General features: G+C 40.1%; 1 protein-coding gene across 2 annotated transcripts in view; it reads right to left on the reverse strand.

Moving 5' to 3' along the window:
* The window catches only part of GABRA2 (gamma-aminobutyric acid type A receptor subunit alpha2), a 64,811-nt gene extending 45,946 nt beyond the window's left edge, over window positions 1-18,865 (reverse strand). Inside the window, exons 1-3 of one of the 2 annotated variants that reach the window (XM_055796682.1) lie at window positions 18,635-18,865; window positions 17,895-17,983; window positions 15,229-15,344 (exon numbers count right to left, since the gene is read on the reverse strand). In XM_055796682.1, the coding sequence (XP_055652657.1) occupies window positions 15,229-15,344; window positions 17,895-17,965 (187 nt within the window). In that variant the 5' untranslated portion in view covers window positions 17,966-17,983; window positions 18,635-18,865. The other variant, XM_005232110.4, reaches the window with a different exon arrangement.
* Window positions 18,866-19,815: the final 950 nt, after the last annotated feature.

Consider the following 19,815-nt stretch of genomic DNA (forward strand, 5'->3'; position numbering starts at 1 on the left):
CATGAAAGTGAGCACAGTTGAGTTTGGCTGGAAGAAATGTAATCTTACTGAGATGGGTTACTTAAAAGGTTGAAGTAAAATGAACTTTGCTAACACACAACACATTTGGCAGCAAACCAAAACTACTTGGCATTCAAATGAAAAATAAAACCTTATCCCTTTAGACACTACAGCTTCCATCAGGATGCAAAGCGATTGTATATAATAACCAGGCTGAGTAACAAATGGGACTGCTGTATTATTTAGATCAACTGGGTGAGCATGATAAAGCTAAAATGAACCAGACTGCCCCAACACTGTCCAAAGAATGAGACGGAGGAAGACAAAAGAGAATAAGAGCACTCAAACAAGTCTGGAAATGGAAGGCTTTGATGAAGTGGAGCAGTAATTATTTGGACCAACCTGAATCGGTGTCATCACACAAGCAGGGACAGCAAAGTTATTATTCCCATGCAACTGTATTTCTGTCTACTCTGCTTAGAGGCTTGTGCTATTAGAAAGCAAACTATAACATTTACAACAACTCCCAAAAATTACTTCACATTTTAGAAACATATTCAGAAGTGTTTTTTTCTTTTTTTTTCCCTCTCTCTCTCTTTTAATGTTTGAAATTTATGACCGCAGTACTTAGAGTCATGGAACACCCTGTCAAATTCTGGTGCATTATCCTTCTAGACTACTTTCAGGTTTAATCTCTGTGCTTTATTCCAAGTCACAGCATTTATAAGTCATCCCATTTGATACACCACCCTGCCAGCCCCTCCTGTACTCTAACACACATCTCCCAATAACAGCTGTACCATTTTTAAAAAGCAGCAGCTTCAAGTTTTTATTTACAGTCATGAAGTGGCTGAGCCTGGGCTTCTTAACATATGCCTTTATTGCACAGTGGTTCCTAATTCACTTGATTTTAATTGCTAGCTTATTTGCTTGTTCATCTCCTCTTACACAGGCCCAGGTGCTTTTCTAACCAAGATCACTGAGCCTAGATCTCCAAGTTAGATTTCAGGACCCACTTTGGCTTATGCTGGTAGGGCCTTAACTTGACAGTAAAAGTACAAGTTATGAAAGGCAGCTCTCCTTCAGTGCCTTCCCAGATTCCAAACATTAAAAAAAAACCCCAATGCTCTTAATTCCCTGGAAAAACATCAGAAGTCAAAGTCCTTCCACATCAAGAACATGTGAAATGGCTGCAGAATTCACACTAGAATGACTAAGAAACTGTGACAGTACACACAGGATTTCACCCTTTAGTTACACACTACTTTTTCTAAGCTAAAACAGACACTGTCACTATGCTTATTAACCTTGTTAAGTATTAAATGAAGATTTGGGTAGCATGCCAGAACCCGTAGAAGTCAGTGAAAAAGGCTCCCTGTGGTGATGGACAGCTTCAGATTGGAGAATGCCTGTCTCCACTGTCAGCCATGGCGTTGTGGTTTAACCCCAGGCAGCAACTAAGCAGCACACAGCCACTCACTCACTCCCCCACGGCGGGATAGGGGAGAGAATCAGAAGAGGGTTTTGGTTTGGGGTTTTTTTTGGGGGGGTGGTTTGGGGGTTTTTTGAGATAAAGACAGTTTAATAGGTAAAGCAACAGCCGTGCACACAAGCAAAGCAAAACAAGGAATCCATTCACCACTTCCCATCAGCAGGCAGGTGTTCAGCCATCTCCAGGGAAGCAGGGCTCCATCACATGCAATGGTTACTTGGGAAGACAAATGTCACCACTCAGTGTCCCCCCCTTTGTTATTCCACCAGCTTTATATGCTGAGTATGATGTTCTATGGTATGGAATATCCCTTTGGCTGGTTCGGGTCAGCTGTCCTGGCTCTGCTCCCTCCTGGCTTCTTGTGCACCTGCTCACTGGCAGAGTGTGGGAAATTTGAAAAGTCCTTGATTTAGAGTAAGAACTACTTAGCAACAACTAAAACATCACTGTGTTGTCAGTGTTATTCTGATACCAAACCCAAAACACAGCACTGTACCAACAACTAAGAAGAAAATTAACTCTGTCCCAGCTGAAACCAGAACACGTGGCAAAAATAATTGGCACCCTGGAGCTGACAGAATCTGGGATGAAGCTCTAGGAAAACCAGTCTTGCTTGTTCTGTGGTAAACATTCATTGTCACCAGAGGTCAGCACGTTCCCAAGGCCTGCTGCTATCAGAGCAAAGTATGAAATCCACATGTTCTGAAGTCCCAAAGGCTGATGGAGCTCCTCTAGACAACAGATTTAAGAAAACATTGAAAATTATGATCCTTTCAGACAGATTAATTTTACTGTCCATGTATAATGCCCAGTTACTATAGCCCTGGATCGTACAGTCATTAAAAATGGAGCTAAAGTTCTTTTATCTTTTGCTAGCCTTGTACTTTGCATTCAAGCATGACAGGAACCAATGGTAGAAAAAGGTAGTGCCTTTATTTAATAGAGCTGTGTATTAGTGGGCACTCTTAATGCATTTTTTGTAGCAGGAGCCTCAAATATATTTTTAATAGGTAATGCTGTATGAAATTCTGTAATAGCATTTCAGAAGATTGTGACACACTGTCAAAAAAAAAAAAAAAAAACCTAGACAGCATTCTAATCCTTCTATCAACCAGCCAGCAGTTCTTATTTTAAGCTAGGTGAAATAACTCTGAAGTACAGGAAATTAATGTTTATCCAGACTAATATTCTCAAAAAAGCTAGCATGGACTTATAAAATCAGCTGTAGGTTGTGTGTATGCTAACCCCCTAAATACCCACGGTACATAAGAACAGGTAGGGACACTTTTTCTTTACACTTTTCTGATCCCCATGGTTGCTGAAATGCACAGAAAGGAGGAACAGAGGTATGGGGTTTGAGACACACCACAAATCACACTGGTTGCTAAACTGCCTTTCTTTTGTTCTTATCTTTTCTTTTTATTATTATTATTATTATTATTATTTGGCTGGACAACTCAATGGATGGTCATGGATATTAAGCTTCTTGCTAAACAAGAGTCCTGACAAACAATGAGTTCATGGCTTGACCCAACAGGCAATTATTTACATTAATACTTAAATCAAACAAATAGCCCCCAAATGAGCAAAAAATTACAACATAGGCAGTGATGGGGCAATCTTTTTTAAAATCTTATTTTAACATGTTACAGAGTTGTCAGTTACTCTTGTTATCTAGTTAATAATAAAAAAAAGGTCTTAGACTAAGGTTGTGTAATGTGCCTACAAGAAGTGTACTGCAAGCACTCAAAAGTCCCACTGCTGAAGCAGTTGGTTGTCACCAAACTGCTTTACAGATAGCAGCGTTTCCCAGAATCTCCTCTAAAACATTCTCCCAGGATACTCCAAGAGCTTGGATTAAGCAGCCTCAAATTTGTCTTTTATGGTTGCCTGTGACAAGAGAATTCCCTTCTGGCTGTCCATGGGACTTTCAGAACCCATCAGGCTTCTATATGTGGAAAGGTTATATATTTGGGACAAGAATCTGCTTTTAACATTACATTAACAGGTGGTGGGATTTTTTTACCAGCAGAAAACACAAAATAGTAATTTTTTCTTTGAAATAATGCCTAATGTGAGTTTAATTATAATTCAGTTTCTTAAAGTGCATATGGCTTTGTGAAAATGCAGACAGCGTCTACCACAGAATACTATCTCAAAACGATTGGTTATTTTAAAAATAGCATATTATGCAGTAGCAAACAAGTTTATCTGTTCATTTTTTTATGGACAACTAAAGACAAAAAGCCCGGTAAAAAAACCCCAAATAATTCTCTGACAGCTATTAGCACCCAGCAGATGGAAAGGGATTATTAAGGATGTGACCATTCCCTTATCTCAAACAACAGGCATTTATATTTCTCCCTTCTCATCTTCATTTATTTAGTTATTTTTCCAGGAAGGAATGTCTTCTGTTCAGAGACTGCATGAGGCAATGCAGTAACCAAGCTCACATTTAAAGTTCTAGTAAAAAGAAGTTCACTATTTGGTACTCCATTAACACTACGGACACTGGTAAGGACAGTCCGTGAAATGCCATAGCATGCCCGCAGCGTGGCAGAGGGGGTTTTGTCAACACAGCACTGAATCTAAGCTTCAGACTTCTGGTTTTCCTCATTTATATACTCCACACTACAACAGCTCCTCAATCTCTTCTCATGCAGAGGGACTTCATTCCTCATTCAGTGAGCCTGTAAATTCTGAAAAACAGAAATTACTTCAAATAATGGGGGGGGGGGAAAGGCATCTACAGTAGCCTTTGGATTGTCAGTCAGAAGGAAATACCTATAACATAAGGCTGGTGTATTAAAGGCAGGAACTGTCCCTTCAACCCACCTCTACATTCTCAAAAGATAAACGCAGGCTCTCCTTTCCCCTCCATTCTCTTTCTGCTCTTCGGTGTGCTGAGAGGCTCAAACACTTGAGGGAATGGAAAAGGATGGCTCTAATACCTCCCAATCTCCTGGTATAAGTGGTCTGAAGAACCTATTATCTTAGGTCAACTGAGAATGGATACAAGAAAGGAAAAGCAAGGAATGTGTTGAAACACAATTACCTCTCTTGGATGAGAGAATCAGCACCAAGCAATAGAGACCAGAGAAGAGAACTCCTAACAACAGAGCAATCTTTCAGTCAGAAGACACATTGTTTTTCTGTTCAAGAAAAGCAAGAGGAAGCAAGAGGGTTCAAGAGAAGCAAGAGGGTTCAAGATGAAGCAAGTTTTTAAATTGAAACAGAAGAAGGCATTAAACACATATTGGTAAATCCAGAATCCACATTCACACAGAAGATCACATAGGCAAGCAGTCTATAAACATTTCAAGAAAAAAAAATAGGAGTTTCAGCTCATTTAGAAGTCATCTTTCCAGGTGGAATATAACTCCTCTATACACCTCTCCGCTCAGGTCAAATCTGTGTTAGAAATTACGTGACCTGTAAAACAGAGCACTGTACCGGGGCTTGGAGACATAGATCATACCTCCCAGTTACTTCATCCTCATGTACCTTTTGTATTTACCCAGATATAACAGTCATCCCTTTTGCAAAAAAGTCTTGAGTTCTCTGATACATTTTCAGTGTCACTGCTGTGAGAAAAGCCATGATGTACATGTAACAGATGTGAAGTTCTACAGCGCACATCAGCGTTTAACTGATTCTTACTGAACTATGTGTCAGAACATAGTGAAGGTCAGTGGTCCATGGCACTGAACTTGGATTGCAATCAACTCTATTAGTCATAAAACTACAAGATTACAAGATACTTATCTTACATGTAAAAAATAGACTAAGAGATGGAACATGGGACAACCATGTTTTTCTCAAACAAACTGCAGATTAGGTTGCATGATCTCTACTGGTTCAACAAAAAAAAAAATGCATGTGCAGGACCAAATATATATGGATGGACATAAAAAATAAATGTAATCTGGTCAGATTCCATTAAATCCAGTATCTGACTGCAGCTACACAACTTTACTAAAATGTTTCATATCCTCTGATGTGCACAATAATTCCAGGTAAGAGGAAAATTGATTTACGCTGCTTTCACAGAGTTAACTGCTCTAATTTTTAAATAGCCCTCAACATATGGCAAGGAATTACAGAATGTAAATCAAGAGCCACGTGCTACAAAGTAATCACACAAATGATTCCCAAACAGCAACACCACTTCCAGAAGGTTAGCAGAATCATACCTGATGTACAGACAATTTCAGAAAACTAGTACTAACATATTCTGCAGTATAAAGCAAACTATTATTAGGGTAACAGTGGTAAACAAAACTTCCTTTAGCTTGTGGTTAATTTAATTCAAGGATTAACCTGAAAAAACAGACATTAAAATGTGTTTAAAGATTAATCTTGGCATATTGAAGTGCTTCAGTTTTTATCATTAAAATTTATTAGACTTTTGACAGTATTAATTCAAAATCTTCTGCTGATGCTTTAGTTTAGCAGGCTGGTGAATTGTACAGCAACACAAAACATTCTCTGATATATCCTCTAAAGCTGCTTTTTGATACAGATGACTCATTGTTGAAAAACATTACTGTCAGAAATTCAAATATATGCATATACCATAATGAAAAAACTGCTTATGTTATTCTACTTTAAAGTTTCCAAAGGGTATTTAAAAAAAAAAAAACAAAAAAAAAACCCAAAAAAACCCAACACTATTATTCAGCTGTCTTAATTTGCCAGTTGTTTAAAAGTGGACAATGTTTAATATCACCATTTTACCTCCCTCCTTCACTCTCCATCTCTTTTGTCCTGCCCTCCTGCCCTTTCCCCCTTCCTTGCTCACAGTGTTTTTTCACCTTGGCTTGTATTACCTTAATACTAGGTTGTTGAAAAACAGTGTTATGTTCTACTTTGTATCTGCTTCTTGGAGTCCTTAAAAGCTACTGTTAGATACCAATAGTAGCAACTAATAAGAGCTACTAATACCACCAAGTAATACAGACCAAAAGACTGTAAAAAAACAAAACAGGTGCAAATTTAATGTACAGGCAATTACAATGTCCTTCTGCATGATCCTTGTTGATGAAATACCTCTCTCTCTACACACTACTAGTTCTAAAAATTGGATGCGCTAGCTTGTGTATTGAAAAGGTTATTGTCAAAAATGGTCACAAAATGGTGGCACTGCAAGAAAACAGGAGCAGGAATATGCAGTCAGGAATACTGCTAGAAGCAACAGATCCATCTCAGACCACTCAACACCACCAACAAAATTGTACTGGCACAAAAGGAAGGTCATACAATCTATGGGTAGAGAAGGATCTTTGCTTTCTATGTACCCAGGACTCTGCCTCTGCATAATTTCAACCTCCCCATTCCAGCTGCTTAAAATACAAAATCTTTCAGGCAGCTGGATGTAAGCAACTGTACCTGGGAGGAGGGTAAGGCAAGTCTGGGTTTCATAGCACACAAAAAAAATCTGCAAAATTAGACAGCTGCACCTACATGGCATGTCTGTCTTGGATTTGGGGAAAGCTATATTTAGGAGTGAAATAAATTCATGGAATTTTGGTTAAAGAAGAGAGTTTGGCATTTTCTGGAAGAATGTACGAAATAGATAGGTATTTATAAAGAGAAAATCAACTCTGAAAAGAGAAGAAAAAGACAACCTCCATAAGGACACTCCAGAAGGGCAGGGTTTAGAGGTTCCTAGGCGCTTCCTGAGGAGGTGCTGAGCTCTAAAATACATAGCATTATACAGCTTTTCAGTTCCCTGTATGCTGTCCATCTGATGATAACAAAGTAAACTGGAAAAGATTCAATGAAATACAATGCCTCTCCTTTAAAATACTGTCTTTTCCCATATTTAACCCTTTTCAGAATTTCAGGTTATGGTGACAGTGGCAGAAATGTGGCTAGAGTCACTATTAGTCAAGTACCAGCTTCTGCTGAATGTTAGAAAATGCAAGACAAAGACCATAGAAAAGGATCTGTCCTCTGCATTTTTCCAAACTTTGTCCACTTACCCCAAATCTTCCATTCATCAGTGGATTGTTTATGTATAATAAGCTCAAGAGTTGTACAACACTGAATTCTGCTGTCCATAGGTAGACTAAACTTTTCATCTACACAGGTATTTTTATTCAGCTGTATCTTCCAGAACTGACATTCTAAATATTTTTTTTTCCCAGTTGCCAATTAAGATGGAAAACTTCAGCCATTATTTCAAGATCTTGCTGGTTGTAAGTCACAGAATCTTAGAATAATTCATTTCAAAAAGCAGCTTTGGAAGGTCCAAAGCAGAGCCAGCTCTGAAGACAGATCAGGTTGCAGACATCATACTCTGTCTAATTTTGATTGTCCCCACAAATACGGAGACTCCACCACCTCTCTGAGCCACCGTTACCTCTGCGACTGTGCTGAAAACCACCAGCATTGGCATAGTAGTTATGAGCTTGCCTAATACAACTAAGGGGAGGGGGGAAGTAATATTTCTTCTTTTCTTTTTTCTTTTTGGGTTTTTTGTGGAGTTTTTTTTTGTAGTTTTAGATGATGTCTCACAAATATAGTATTGCTGCATTGTTTTCACCACAGCCTTGAATAGAGTGGAAGCCTGTTGGGCTGTGCAGAATATAAATACATAGTAAGAGGTGTGTCTCATGGCAGCTTTTATTTATGGGGTGCTAAAATACAGGAAACATTTAGATAAATATTTGCCATTAGAGGCTGCAAGAAGTAAGGTCAAAAGAACCTTTTCTACACAAAGAAGCAGGAGTTCTGCATGTTCATTTAATTCCAAGTTTTTAGCTCCGTTCAAAATAAAATCTCAAAACTTGCCAGTGAATTGTCTTGAAGGAAACTTACACATGACTATTTATACATGACTATATATAATTTTTTTTTTATTGGTCACACAAGCATAAATCAACATCACTAAAACAGTGATGCCTACTCACATCACAGCATGATGCAACTACCATTTTTCCTTAAACCAAACATACTCCTAAGGTCCATTTTTCCAGCTGTGTGAAGAATAGTGTATTCCAAATATTGTCTGTCCTACATATCTAAAACCAAAAAATTCCAAGAGAATCAATGCTTTTATTAACTGCTGCTTTAATAGTTCTTCACCAGAACTTTCTTCATACTTGTAGGTAATTATACAATTGAGTAAGAGATCTCTATAGCTTCCTTGTTAATTTAGCTAGCACTCTTTTTTTGGTATACCTTACTAAAGAAAAGATTTGAAATATAACTTGTTGTGTGTCTCCTATACAAAGAATCTAGGAAACTGAGTACTCCATGGCTACATTGTAGCAGGAAACGTTAAAGGATTTCCCTGATACTGTACGCCTTTTAGTGTAATCCAGAATACTAGTAATTTTGTATTACAAAATGTATCTTTGTTGCTACAGAATGACTAAAATTTTTTGCATTGTAATTAACATATACATTGATTTCTCTATTTTAAATTCACCTTTTGCTTAGTTAAAATCCGCTACTAAAAACCCCTGAAATCCACTTAAGATCCCCAAATATATCCTGGATGAATGTCTAATGCATTTAGATTTTTCTGAAAATGTTTCAGGGTTAGATTATTTACATAATAATTATATTTCCAATCCAGGTGGCATTACACAAATTATATCATATCACAAGGGTAATAAAAATTTTTGAACTATAATATTGCAGTCCTTTGGTACTTGGCTATTAGAACTAGTCAGCCTGAGTGAGAAGCAGCTCTATTTTTCAGATAGCAAATTCACTCACTGCAAGATTTATGTAACATGTTAAGAGGCCTTAGTGGGAAGCAGTCAACAGCAGAATATCTTGGATATCGGCAAGGCCACTGCTTTCCAACCACCTTCTAAATAATCAAGAATAAATGTACCACTGAAAAAAGGCAATGTTTGTCTTAGACCATCAAATCTGGCTGAAAAATTAAACTGTCCCATCAGTGTGATTTACAATGAGCTTCGACAAGCTCCACAGAAATCTACAGTATCTGCTTTCATGTCTTCCTTGCAGCTGACATAAGCAAAGTAAGCAAAGCCTTAATTCAGCCTTGGTGTCATCAGCCGCATCTCTAGCATTAAAAGCAATGCTTTACTGGGGGGGGGGGGGGGGGGGGGGAAGGGTAAAGAATAAAAATACTGAATAAACATGTTCAGTGAACTGAGAGATCCTCCCAGATAAGCTCCTTTATAGGCATATAAACTTTACTGTAAAGTACCTAGATTATTGGTAAGCGTTGTGAAGCGTAGCATTTTGCCACATCGCAGTGCAACATTTTCCCCAATTGCAATACTCTTCACAGTTGTAACATCAATTTTGATGTCTTCACTGTTGATTTACCCACAGACTTTCAATAAATAAATGAGCTTTATTTAGCTCCTCAGCCCCTACCCTATTCTACTTTTTTGCTGATTTGTTTTTCAGTGTCACAAAAGTTTCTGAGGGGTTTTTATCCTTCCGCTTTCCTAATGATTCATTCTCTAGAATGCTTATAGATACTGAGTTAGTTCTGTTCTTGGATTTTAGCACTATCTGCATGCCCTGAATAACTAATTAAATGATATTTTCATACCTTCCTTTCTATTGCTTTTCCATTTTTCACAAGGAATGCTTTTTGCCGATATATGTTATCCACAACTTTAACACAAATTAATCTGAGTTTCTCGCTGACTCCTCTGAAAACACTATTACAGCCAGATTCTATGTGACCCTTCCAGGAATGCCCAAGAAAAAAGCATACAGTAATTTACACCTTTGTATCCCAGCATAACTACATAGATAGTGGGCTTTCAGAAAATGCAAGTGCTGCTCTGAATTGCTTCTGCACTAGCACTGGCAGAGAGACATTACAGTTTCCTGAAGATTAAACTGGAGCAAAGAAGAGCTAAAGAAGCAACCAGAACTGAGCAGGGGAACTGCACTTTTTCCTTTAAAAACAGCAGTGAAATCTTTCCTGTAGTGTTCTGCAGCAAAAAATAGTCGAAGTGCCTTCTTTTAGGATAATCTGAATGTGTATTAAGCACAATGAGGCTGACAAACACCACTAAATTTTGAATGCCCAGCTAGGGGACTGCTACAGCTACAAACTCTTCTAAAGCTGATTAAAAACTCTGAATCACAGCGATATATAAATATACTGCCCTAAGTTTAACATCCTCCAGATTACCAGCATATGATCATGGCCTTGTTTCCTGGCAACTGAAGACATACAACTGATAAACACACAGACACAAATATATATATAGCTCTTCTGATCTGGGGGAAGAAAAAGAAGTTTTCTGCGAAAAAATGTTTTTTCCCTTTTAGCTCATATTGATGAGCACATCATACAATTTTTAATTCACAGTCTAATACTCTCCACTACTACACTGATCCTATGCAACGATATATACACTGCTGCAAAGATGAATGATCATACCCACAAGTATTCATTGCTCACCATCTCTGATAGTAACAATCAGCCATAATCCTTCTCAGTTCTCTTCAGTTTTCCTGCTAAATTTATGTACAAAATGTTGGGGGGAAAAAAGGGTTTGGTACATCTGTAAGCAAAATGCAACGGGGATTCTTGTTTAAAGCAATATTAACATCTGAAAGTCACCTTGCAGCAGAGACAGATCCTTCAAAATGGAACCACAGCAGCACTTACTTTTCACCTACACGATGTCTGATTTACCTCGGTTTCTTTAATAACCAACATTCACCATTTTGGTTACAATGAGAATGCCCCTCCTGAAGCTGGTGAGACTGACCACAGTTTGTGGAAAGATCCTCAAATTGTGCAAATTTGCATAGCTCTTTTCAATGTCAATATGGCAGTTGAAAATCTGGCCTTCAGGCTATGAAGTCCACTCCTCTGTCCTTCAATTTCTCTTTGTTGTTTATATTTTATATAGCCTTGTACTCAATTATATTTTATAGATTTGCAGGAGAACAGATAGAAGTTCTATAGCTGCTGGAAATGACCAATTTCAAATATGAGAAAGCAGAGCAGGCTGAATAGCTTATGGAGACAGTAAGATAACTGAAGTATCCAACATGATATCAAAATCCTACCACCATCTCCATTCCTTCTCCCTTCCTTCCTCTTTTTCATCTTTAAAAAATGCTAGCATTTTAGCAAATATGTATGTTTTTATGGATACACCTAATCCACAAGAATATCAACATATTAAAAGAGGGGATTGCCTTAATCTTTGTCCCTTTTTCCTTTAACCATGTCTGTCCATGGGGCAGAGGAAAGCAGACAGAGCAGACAGATAATCACTTCCAGATTCGAATGCAGATGTATCTCTGCTTCAACCTTCTGTTGTCTCATTATTTCAAGATCTAAATTCTCTTTTGGTCCCTTGTTTAGTTTAATGTCCATTGTTTTGTGGATTTCTTTTTCTATGTGCTAATAAAAATCAAAGGATTTATGGAAAAGTGCTACCCTAAAGTATCTTGCAAACATTACAGCAAATAAATAGAAGAAAACACCTTTATGATTTTGAAGAAAATCATAAACAAATCAAACTCCTCATGACTTGCCATTTGCATGGCTGTATTTCATACAAATTAGTGCTAATGACATGCAGAATTTGTTTTGAAAGGGAACTTGTAACTTATTTTTGTGTCTAGACAGAAATGGCATGGAGTGTTTGGGTAAAATAGTTCATGTCAGAACTGAAAGTGCAGTCAAGAGTGTTCCAGCTGCAGTCCTGTGCTTAGCATAAAATGAGTACAGAGAAAAATTTCTCTCCCCTTGAATACCCTCATGCCTATCCATATCAACACGGTAGCCCTGGGTATTATCTAAGTCATATGAGATGTCTCTGGCTGCAGGGGACAGTGCAGTGTCTTCTTTTCCGTGCCCACACCCATTTTGCAGGCTATTTCATCACTATAGTGTTCATACATCATTCAAGGATCCCAGCTGCTAGGGCAGCCAATAGCCAACAGCCAAAACCTGTTTATACAACAGAGCTGCCTCACCAGTGATAGCTAAAGCTGCCTTAACAGTCTACAGAAAATAGTATTCGGTTTTGAAGTGTATAGATGTATCAGTGAAGGATCAAATTACATACTGTAAGTACTAACACCAAGCCTCTTAGCAAAATCAATTCTAAATATATCCCTAAATTCAAGAATTAATTCCCAAACAGCTAATTACTTAGTTGAATTTATTTACGGTCTTTGAAGAAGCCCATATCTTTCCATTTTGTTGGTCAATAACTAGCTAAAATGCCAGTGTTAAGCTACCACTTTTCATTATTACAAACATTTTTGAGATTAATAATTCTTTATAATGAGCTGAATTTTTGCTGCAAGACATCTCTGAAAAAGTCTTTCACAACAGGTGAAAGTGGGCTGGTGAACAACTCTTGCTTTCAGGAGACTTTAAAAGAATCCATCTCAAACCCTGGACTGTTTCTGCTGTAGCACATTAGGCCAGACTGGGATCTCAGTCACAGTAGTGCAGCAGGATAACACAAGCTGCTATGCCAAAGTAAATGCTCTACTGCTTTCAACTGAATTATTTCAGATTCATATAAATGCAAGTGGAAGAGAACTAGTATATTAAATTAATGACATCTGGCACGGTTAAAATGCAGTAATCATGCAAAAACACTTTTAGAAACTATGAGGTCTCACTAGGTGCATAGTGTTTTTAAAAATATTAATTATTTCCACTTTTCATTTCAGAGTACAGGTTAAGAGAGAAACAGGAATAAAGTGCTACAAAATCCTGAAATATGAAACTCCATAATTACTAAACACTATGTACGAAAGCATTGTTCAGTGTATTTCATATCATGGATTATCACAACTGGCTTTTACAAATGTTCTTTTAAACTATAAGAATCGGTCCATCCACAACTAAAGTATTCTTGCAGATTAAGATTAAAGTATCATGAATCATCACGCTTTAATATGCATGACACACTTTCATTTCACACACGTTCTGCATGGGTTGATTGCCATGTATGCCAATATCAAACAGATGTTAATCCTTTAATTTTTATGTTCCCAAAGTATATTTTAATTACCTAAGAGCATGGGGGGGGGGGGAAGGAGGTATTTTGAAGTATATTTATGGAAAATCTAAAATAAAAATCTGCTTGAAAAATAATTTTTAAAATTCATTTTTTTAACAATATCAATTTTAGCATTAAAAAAATGCATGATATGCAAAGGAACTGCAGACTGTTCTCATTAAATGACACATTCTTTTTTGTAAAAAATAAAAGATTTTTTTCATTATTTTTCTAATTAAAAAACATAATTTTAAAAGCCCTGCCAACTAAATATGAGCTTTGTGATATGAAATGTTTCTGCAAGTCACCTGTTAGGCATTACATGTTTATACTATGTCTAAGTTCTTACATTTGGGTATGTTGCAAAGAAATCAAATCTCCATGTAAAACATCACTATATGAATTCTTACATCAGCAGTGCTGTATGTCTCATTTTATGGATTATCTAAATTTAAAAGTCCTTAAATATAAAATATTTCACAAGTCTCCACAGTACAGAGGCCAGAAATGGAAACTAAAAGATATCCTATGTTAAGATTAATGCGTAACAAGAAAGCTGTTTCCAGCCAGTGCCAGCTCCCACTTTATGCTGTGTCAGATGCAAGCCAAGATTCTCCAGAACCAGAACAGCACCAGAGCCACAGGTCAGGGTGGAAAAGTGTTGGCTAAAACCTGTGAGCTTTAACTAATTCCTAATTTGATCAGAGCTGTTAGGTCCCATGGAAGTTAGAGCGGGTCTCTAGCTTTGAGCCTGACGTTACTGAAATCAACAGGAACAGGAATGGCTCCCAGGGATTTGGCAGTGGAATAGTTTCAGCAAGCTGCAAGAGTCTCCAGGTTGAAAATTACCACTACCCAAACTGTTATGAATAATAATAATAGTAACAGTTTTATATTAGGTAGATAAATATTTACATTAGGTAGTATAAATAGCAGATAAACAATAATAGTAAAGAAATATTATAAAAACCAGGATATTCTACCCCTCCCCATACCACAGATATCTTTTTGCACAGTAATACTTCCAATACCAAACAAATTGTTTAAATTTCTTGCTTACATACTCACATGAGCTGGCATAGCTTTAAAATGAAAATGTGGACATGAAAATGTGAACTGACATTTTGAAAAATAACTGGCAGTCATGGCACAAGAGTGCAGTGACCCCTGTCCTCCAATATTCCTTTTATTCTTTTACTTTTTTTCAAATGCCCAAATACATGCAAGGTACCAGAAACGAAATGCTAATTACCAGTGAAACCCTAATTCCAAGGAAATAAAAAATAAAACATTTCTATTGAATTTACTGGGACAAGGAATGAATCTAATATGTGTACTTTACACACACCACACAAAACACTTGTGCAGATTTCTGAAAATATACATTCATCGCATTGCAGGGAATCAACTCTGCATTCCTTCTTCAACCAAAATTCCCTGACTGGAATAACAGCTTTAGATGTTATTTTTGTTCTCATTCTGGTTTACTATGTTAAATCACCAGATATTTTTTTCCTTTTACTTAAGATAAATGTGTGAAAGTGCCTCCTTTCCATTCATAGATGTTATCTTCCTCAAACTTCAAATGATTCAGCTGGGTGAATATAGAGTTATAAATAATTTATCAAGATACATACCAATAGCTGGGGGGGGGGGGGGGGGAGAACCCTGAAGGAAGAATATCACTGCATAAAATCTGAACATTAAAACTGTTTTTAAAAATCAATCTTTAATAGGTTTTATTACCTCCTAATCCAGGTCTGAGACGATTATCATAACCATCCAGAAGTCTGTCTAGAATTCTTGTAAAGATGGTGATGTTATTCTTAGCTTCATCTTCCAGGGAGTCAGCCAGCACTGATCTAAATGGACATTTTACATTTTAGAAAGTGCTAGATGTGTTTTAATGTACACTCAGCATGCAGTTTTTGCAGGCTGGCCTCCAATATTTAACTTGCTGCCCTCTAACAGGAAGGGTGTAGTTAAGAGTATATGAATACACAATGTGTATGTATATATATATATATATATTAAACAAGTTCAGAAAAATAAGAGTCGACAACATACTATTTAAAATTTCCAGGAAGTCGTTTTCCATTAGCCTCTACTTCTAGTCAACATTGCATCACCGTGAATGCTACTTCGAGCTTCACTAACACATTTGGCTGTGCAGGTGCAAAAGCCTAAAAGACCTTCCCAAGCCTCGGTGGCATGTCACCCCGGACTGGTAACACCGGGGTTCCCACACACAAACCTGCCTCCTTCCAGCTCTATCCTAGCTGTCCTCACCTAGAGTATACTCCACCTCTGGATAAATCCTGTGGATATGCTTCCACCCAATGGTCATGTAATGTACATGACCAGAAGAACTAACATGAGGGAAAACTCCAGCGATCATGCTCAGGGAGTCCTCTGATGTCAGTATTTTGTGGGTGGGAACAACGATGCTGACTAGCAAGCTGCAGGATAGCAGTGGATAGCCTTCATGGCTCTAAAATGCTATTTTTTTAACAAAACAACAACAAGAAAAAAATCATAAATGGAGCGTCAAGAAGAATGTATTGATCATCGATTGTTTCAAACTTCCCCAATGAAGAGAGAGATGTTACAGCCTTTGTGGGTCATATCTCTGTGGAAAACACCAGGGTCTGGAACATGAATCAGCTGTGGTGCTGAACAGCCCTCCCAGACCTGGACACGGAGCCCAAAGGTTTTGTGTACCAGGGGAACGCTCCCATGCAGCAAGCCTCACACATGCAGTTGTGACTGTGAAAAATGTTAAGCACCATGCGTGTAAAATGTATGAGCTCACCAGTCTTACCTACTTAACACTGGAATACTTGAGCATCGAGGAAGTAAAGCATCATATGCTGCACACATTATCTTTTATACCTTTTTCAGCCGTCTACATTTTTAACTTGAAATGTTTGAGTGTTTATCATCTCTAACGGAACTACTACTCAAGGCAATCTGAATACCAAAAAAACCCGAGCATATTTTCTCCAAACCAAATTTGTCTCCAAAAGTAGATTTGGGTGACATTTTCTCTAAAGCAAGCAATAAAATGATTAAAGACAGGGCTTATTCTTGGTTCCCCATTCAACATCATGGAGGAAGTATTTAAATGTAAATCATTGCAGTTGGTGCTTTCCATCACACAAACCATAGAATCGACCACAATCAGATAACTTCTAAAGAACATACCAAAATGTTATGCGTGATTTTACTGATGTGTGAGTTTTTTCTTAATTTTAATTACTGGATGTTTCATTTTTTATTTTTAAAAATGTATTTCTGTACTGTAAGTCTCTGCCATTTTTTGAGCTTCTTTTTGAGATACAACAGTTTTTTTTGAACTTAAGATATCACTAAAAAATTAGACCATGCAATTTTATCAAATTAGGGTCAAATCCTGAAAATTTTACTCAGGCAGAAACTCCTTAATTACACATGTAGTCTCTTTGACGTCAGTGAGATTACTTGCTTGAGTAGGGTTTGCAGGATCTGGCCCACTGTGACTCAACTAATACTGCACCATATTTAGCCATAAAGTGAAATAGGAAATGTAGTTTCAGGAAATATTTTGTTCATTAGGAAATAGACCAAAATAAATGCAGACTTTTTAAATCATAGGAAACTTGCATTATTTAGCTTACGACCCTTACCATTTTAGGATAAGACCTACTGCAGCCAGAGCCAAAGCAAGTAAACTGAAGTTACAAACTACAATTAGTTGCACATTTAGGGGCTGTGAGCAACACAAAACTATTTTGTGATTAAAATTACTTTCTTTTGAACCCTGACTTTAGAAATGGAGAACTTTAAACAACATAAGAAAAGTTGATTAATAAATTAGGCTATTGTTTTATTATATGTGATTGTGAAGTTGTATGCTATCTCCACCTAGAGGTTTAAAGCTTAAGTATCGTTTTGAATTCTGTTATGTTGATCAAAAAAAGACCCCCCCAAAAAGAAAGAAAAAAAAAGGCATGCCCATATTAAAAAAAAACATGCGAGCATTATTTTAGAGACTGTGATTTGCTGTTTGACTTCACGATAATCTAATTCTCCATCTTAACTGTTCTGTATGTCACAGAATCATAGCGATACAGTAAGTCCAATGAATCTTTAAGATCCAGCAAGGCATTTAAGGGAATTATATTTTAATGGTGAAATAAAGCATCAATGCACAAACTGTTGAAGGACAAGAGATTAGGCTTATACGGCCCCTAGCCTTCCCTTGTACCGCATCTGCTCTGGAAACTATGTAATCCTGCACTCAAACAGCTGAGAAAGACTGGTTTTATGACATTACTACACGCTACACTTTTATAACCCCTCACACAGGCTCACCCTCAGCAGACCGCGACATCCACGTTTGCAGGGAACGACAAAACTAACCATCCCCTCACCTTGTTGGGAGCCACACCAATACAACGAGAAGGACCAACTGCATCTCGGAGAGCGCCAGCTTCCTCTTCATCGCCGCTCTTCGCAAGACCTAACCGCGCAAGAAAAACACAAGCCGCTCTCAGCCACGGCCGGTCTCCAGCGAGCAGTGCCTTCAACTTCACCCGAGGGGAAAGATGCCGCTCCGGTGGGGGAAGGAAACCGCCGGCTTCCCGCAGCACTTTTCGCTACTAGCAACTTATTGTATCTCCATCTTTCCCAACGATCCTGCTCTGTGCAAAGAGGCAACGTATGATCAAACGTGGCATGTGAGCAGACGCATCAGACGCTTCCCTTTTCCGTAAGCTGAAAGCCCCGAGACGAAAAGGAACAAAAAAAAGCCGTACGTGTAAAGAGGCCGGGGTTTAACCATCCCTCGCCTCGCTACGGCACGCCGCAGCCGGGGGGGCGGGCGGGAGTCATGCCATTCGCGGGGGCTCGGTGCGGGACCGCGGGCGAGCCGCCCCCCGCCGCCGCCGAGCGCCCGGCACGTTTGACAGCCGCTCGGCACAACACCGCCGGCGGCCGCCGCGGCAGGGGGTACGGGAGGGGGATGGGGGGGGGGGGCGGGAACCCCCGCAGGGCGACAAGTTGCGGACCGCAGCAGCGCCCTGCCACGGGCAGGCGCTGCCCCCGCCCGCGAGGGGCCGACGCCGCCGGCCCCGCGCTGCCCGCGGCGGGCGGGGACCCCCGGGGACCCTACCTGGGAGCGGCGGGCGGCCGGGGCGGGGAGGGGCGGGCGGGGGGAGGGAGGGCGCCGGCGGCGAGCGGGGCAGGAGGCGGCGGGGAGCGCGGGGCGGCGGCGGGCGCGGGCAGGACGGAGCGGCTCCCGAGCGGCGGGCGCGCGCGCGCGCGGGTGTGCCTGGGCGCGCGGGAGGCGGCGGGCAGCGCGCGTGCCGGTGCCGGGGCGCGGAGGCGGCGGCGGCGGCGGCGAGGGGGGGGGGGGCGGCTCCGCGGGCTCGGGGCGGCGGGGCGGGGCGGGGCCGGCGCTGCCCGCGGTGCGGTGCGGTGCGGTGCGGTGCAGCGGGCGGGCAGGGCAGGGCGCCTCGCCTCGCCCCGCTGAACGGCGGCTGCCGCCAGAGCGGCTTGCGCGCCCTCGCAGCCTGCGCGGAGCGGGCGGGCGCGGACGCTTCGCCGGCGCGACAACCATTAACGGGGCGAACAGCAGCCCCCGGCACGATCACCCACGTTGGCCGCGGCCCCTCCGCAGCTTTCGAACCAGCTCTTGTCAAGTCCGTGCTTGAGGACATCGTCTCGCCGGCCGCCCCCAGCCCCGCCCCGCCCTGCCCCGCCCCGCCGAGGGGATGAACCACCGCCGGTGCCCGGCTCCCACCCGCGCTCCCGGGCTGCCTCATTAATATTCCTTTCCCACTTGCCCATTGCCACAGCCTAATTGAAATGCAGGGAGAAGAAAAGTCTGCCATTTAAAGTGAGCTCAGGATGCAGGCAGCCAAGGAAACAAACCTTGCTTTTTCGCTCCACTTGCATTACTTTCTGTTGTATCTTCCACGTTGCCCTTCTTTCTCAGACGCAGTCCTTCCCTGGGAGAAACTGGACTGCTGCTGGGATTCATTCCCATTGATTTTAGGTTTTTCCAGCGCAAGTAGATCAGGACAGGCTTGATAATTAAAGATAAGGGTTTATATTTAGTGTACCCTCATTTATTGTTAACTCAGAAATAATTAAATAACACCGGCAATAACGTTGCAGTCTTCTATCATTTTTTTTCCCTAAACCAATCTCCATTAATCTCCTTTCCTTTTGATCTGTTAATTGCCAAACCCACAGCTCTCATTATCCTCTTAACACCACTGGCCCACCTGTTCAATGCGTGTTGACTGAAGTTGTGTTGCTGAAGTTTGCTTCTGAATCATTACTGGTTCC

Source organism: Falco peregrinus, chromosome 2 (assembly GCF_023634155.1).
Source record: "Falco peregrinus isolate bFalPer1 chromosome 2, bFalPer1.pri, whole genome shotgun sequence".
NCBI classification, from domain to species: Eukaryota; Metazoa; Chordata; class Aves; order Falconiformes; family Falconidae; genus Falco; species Falco peregrinus.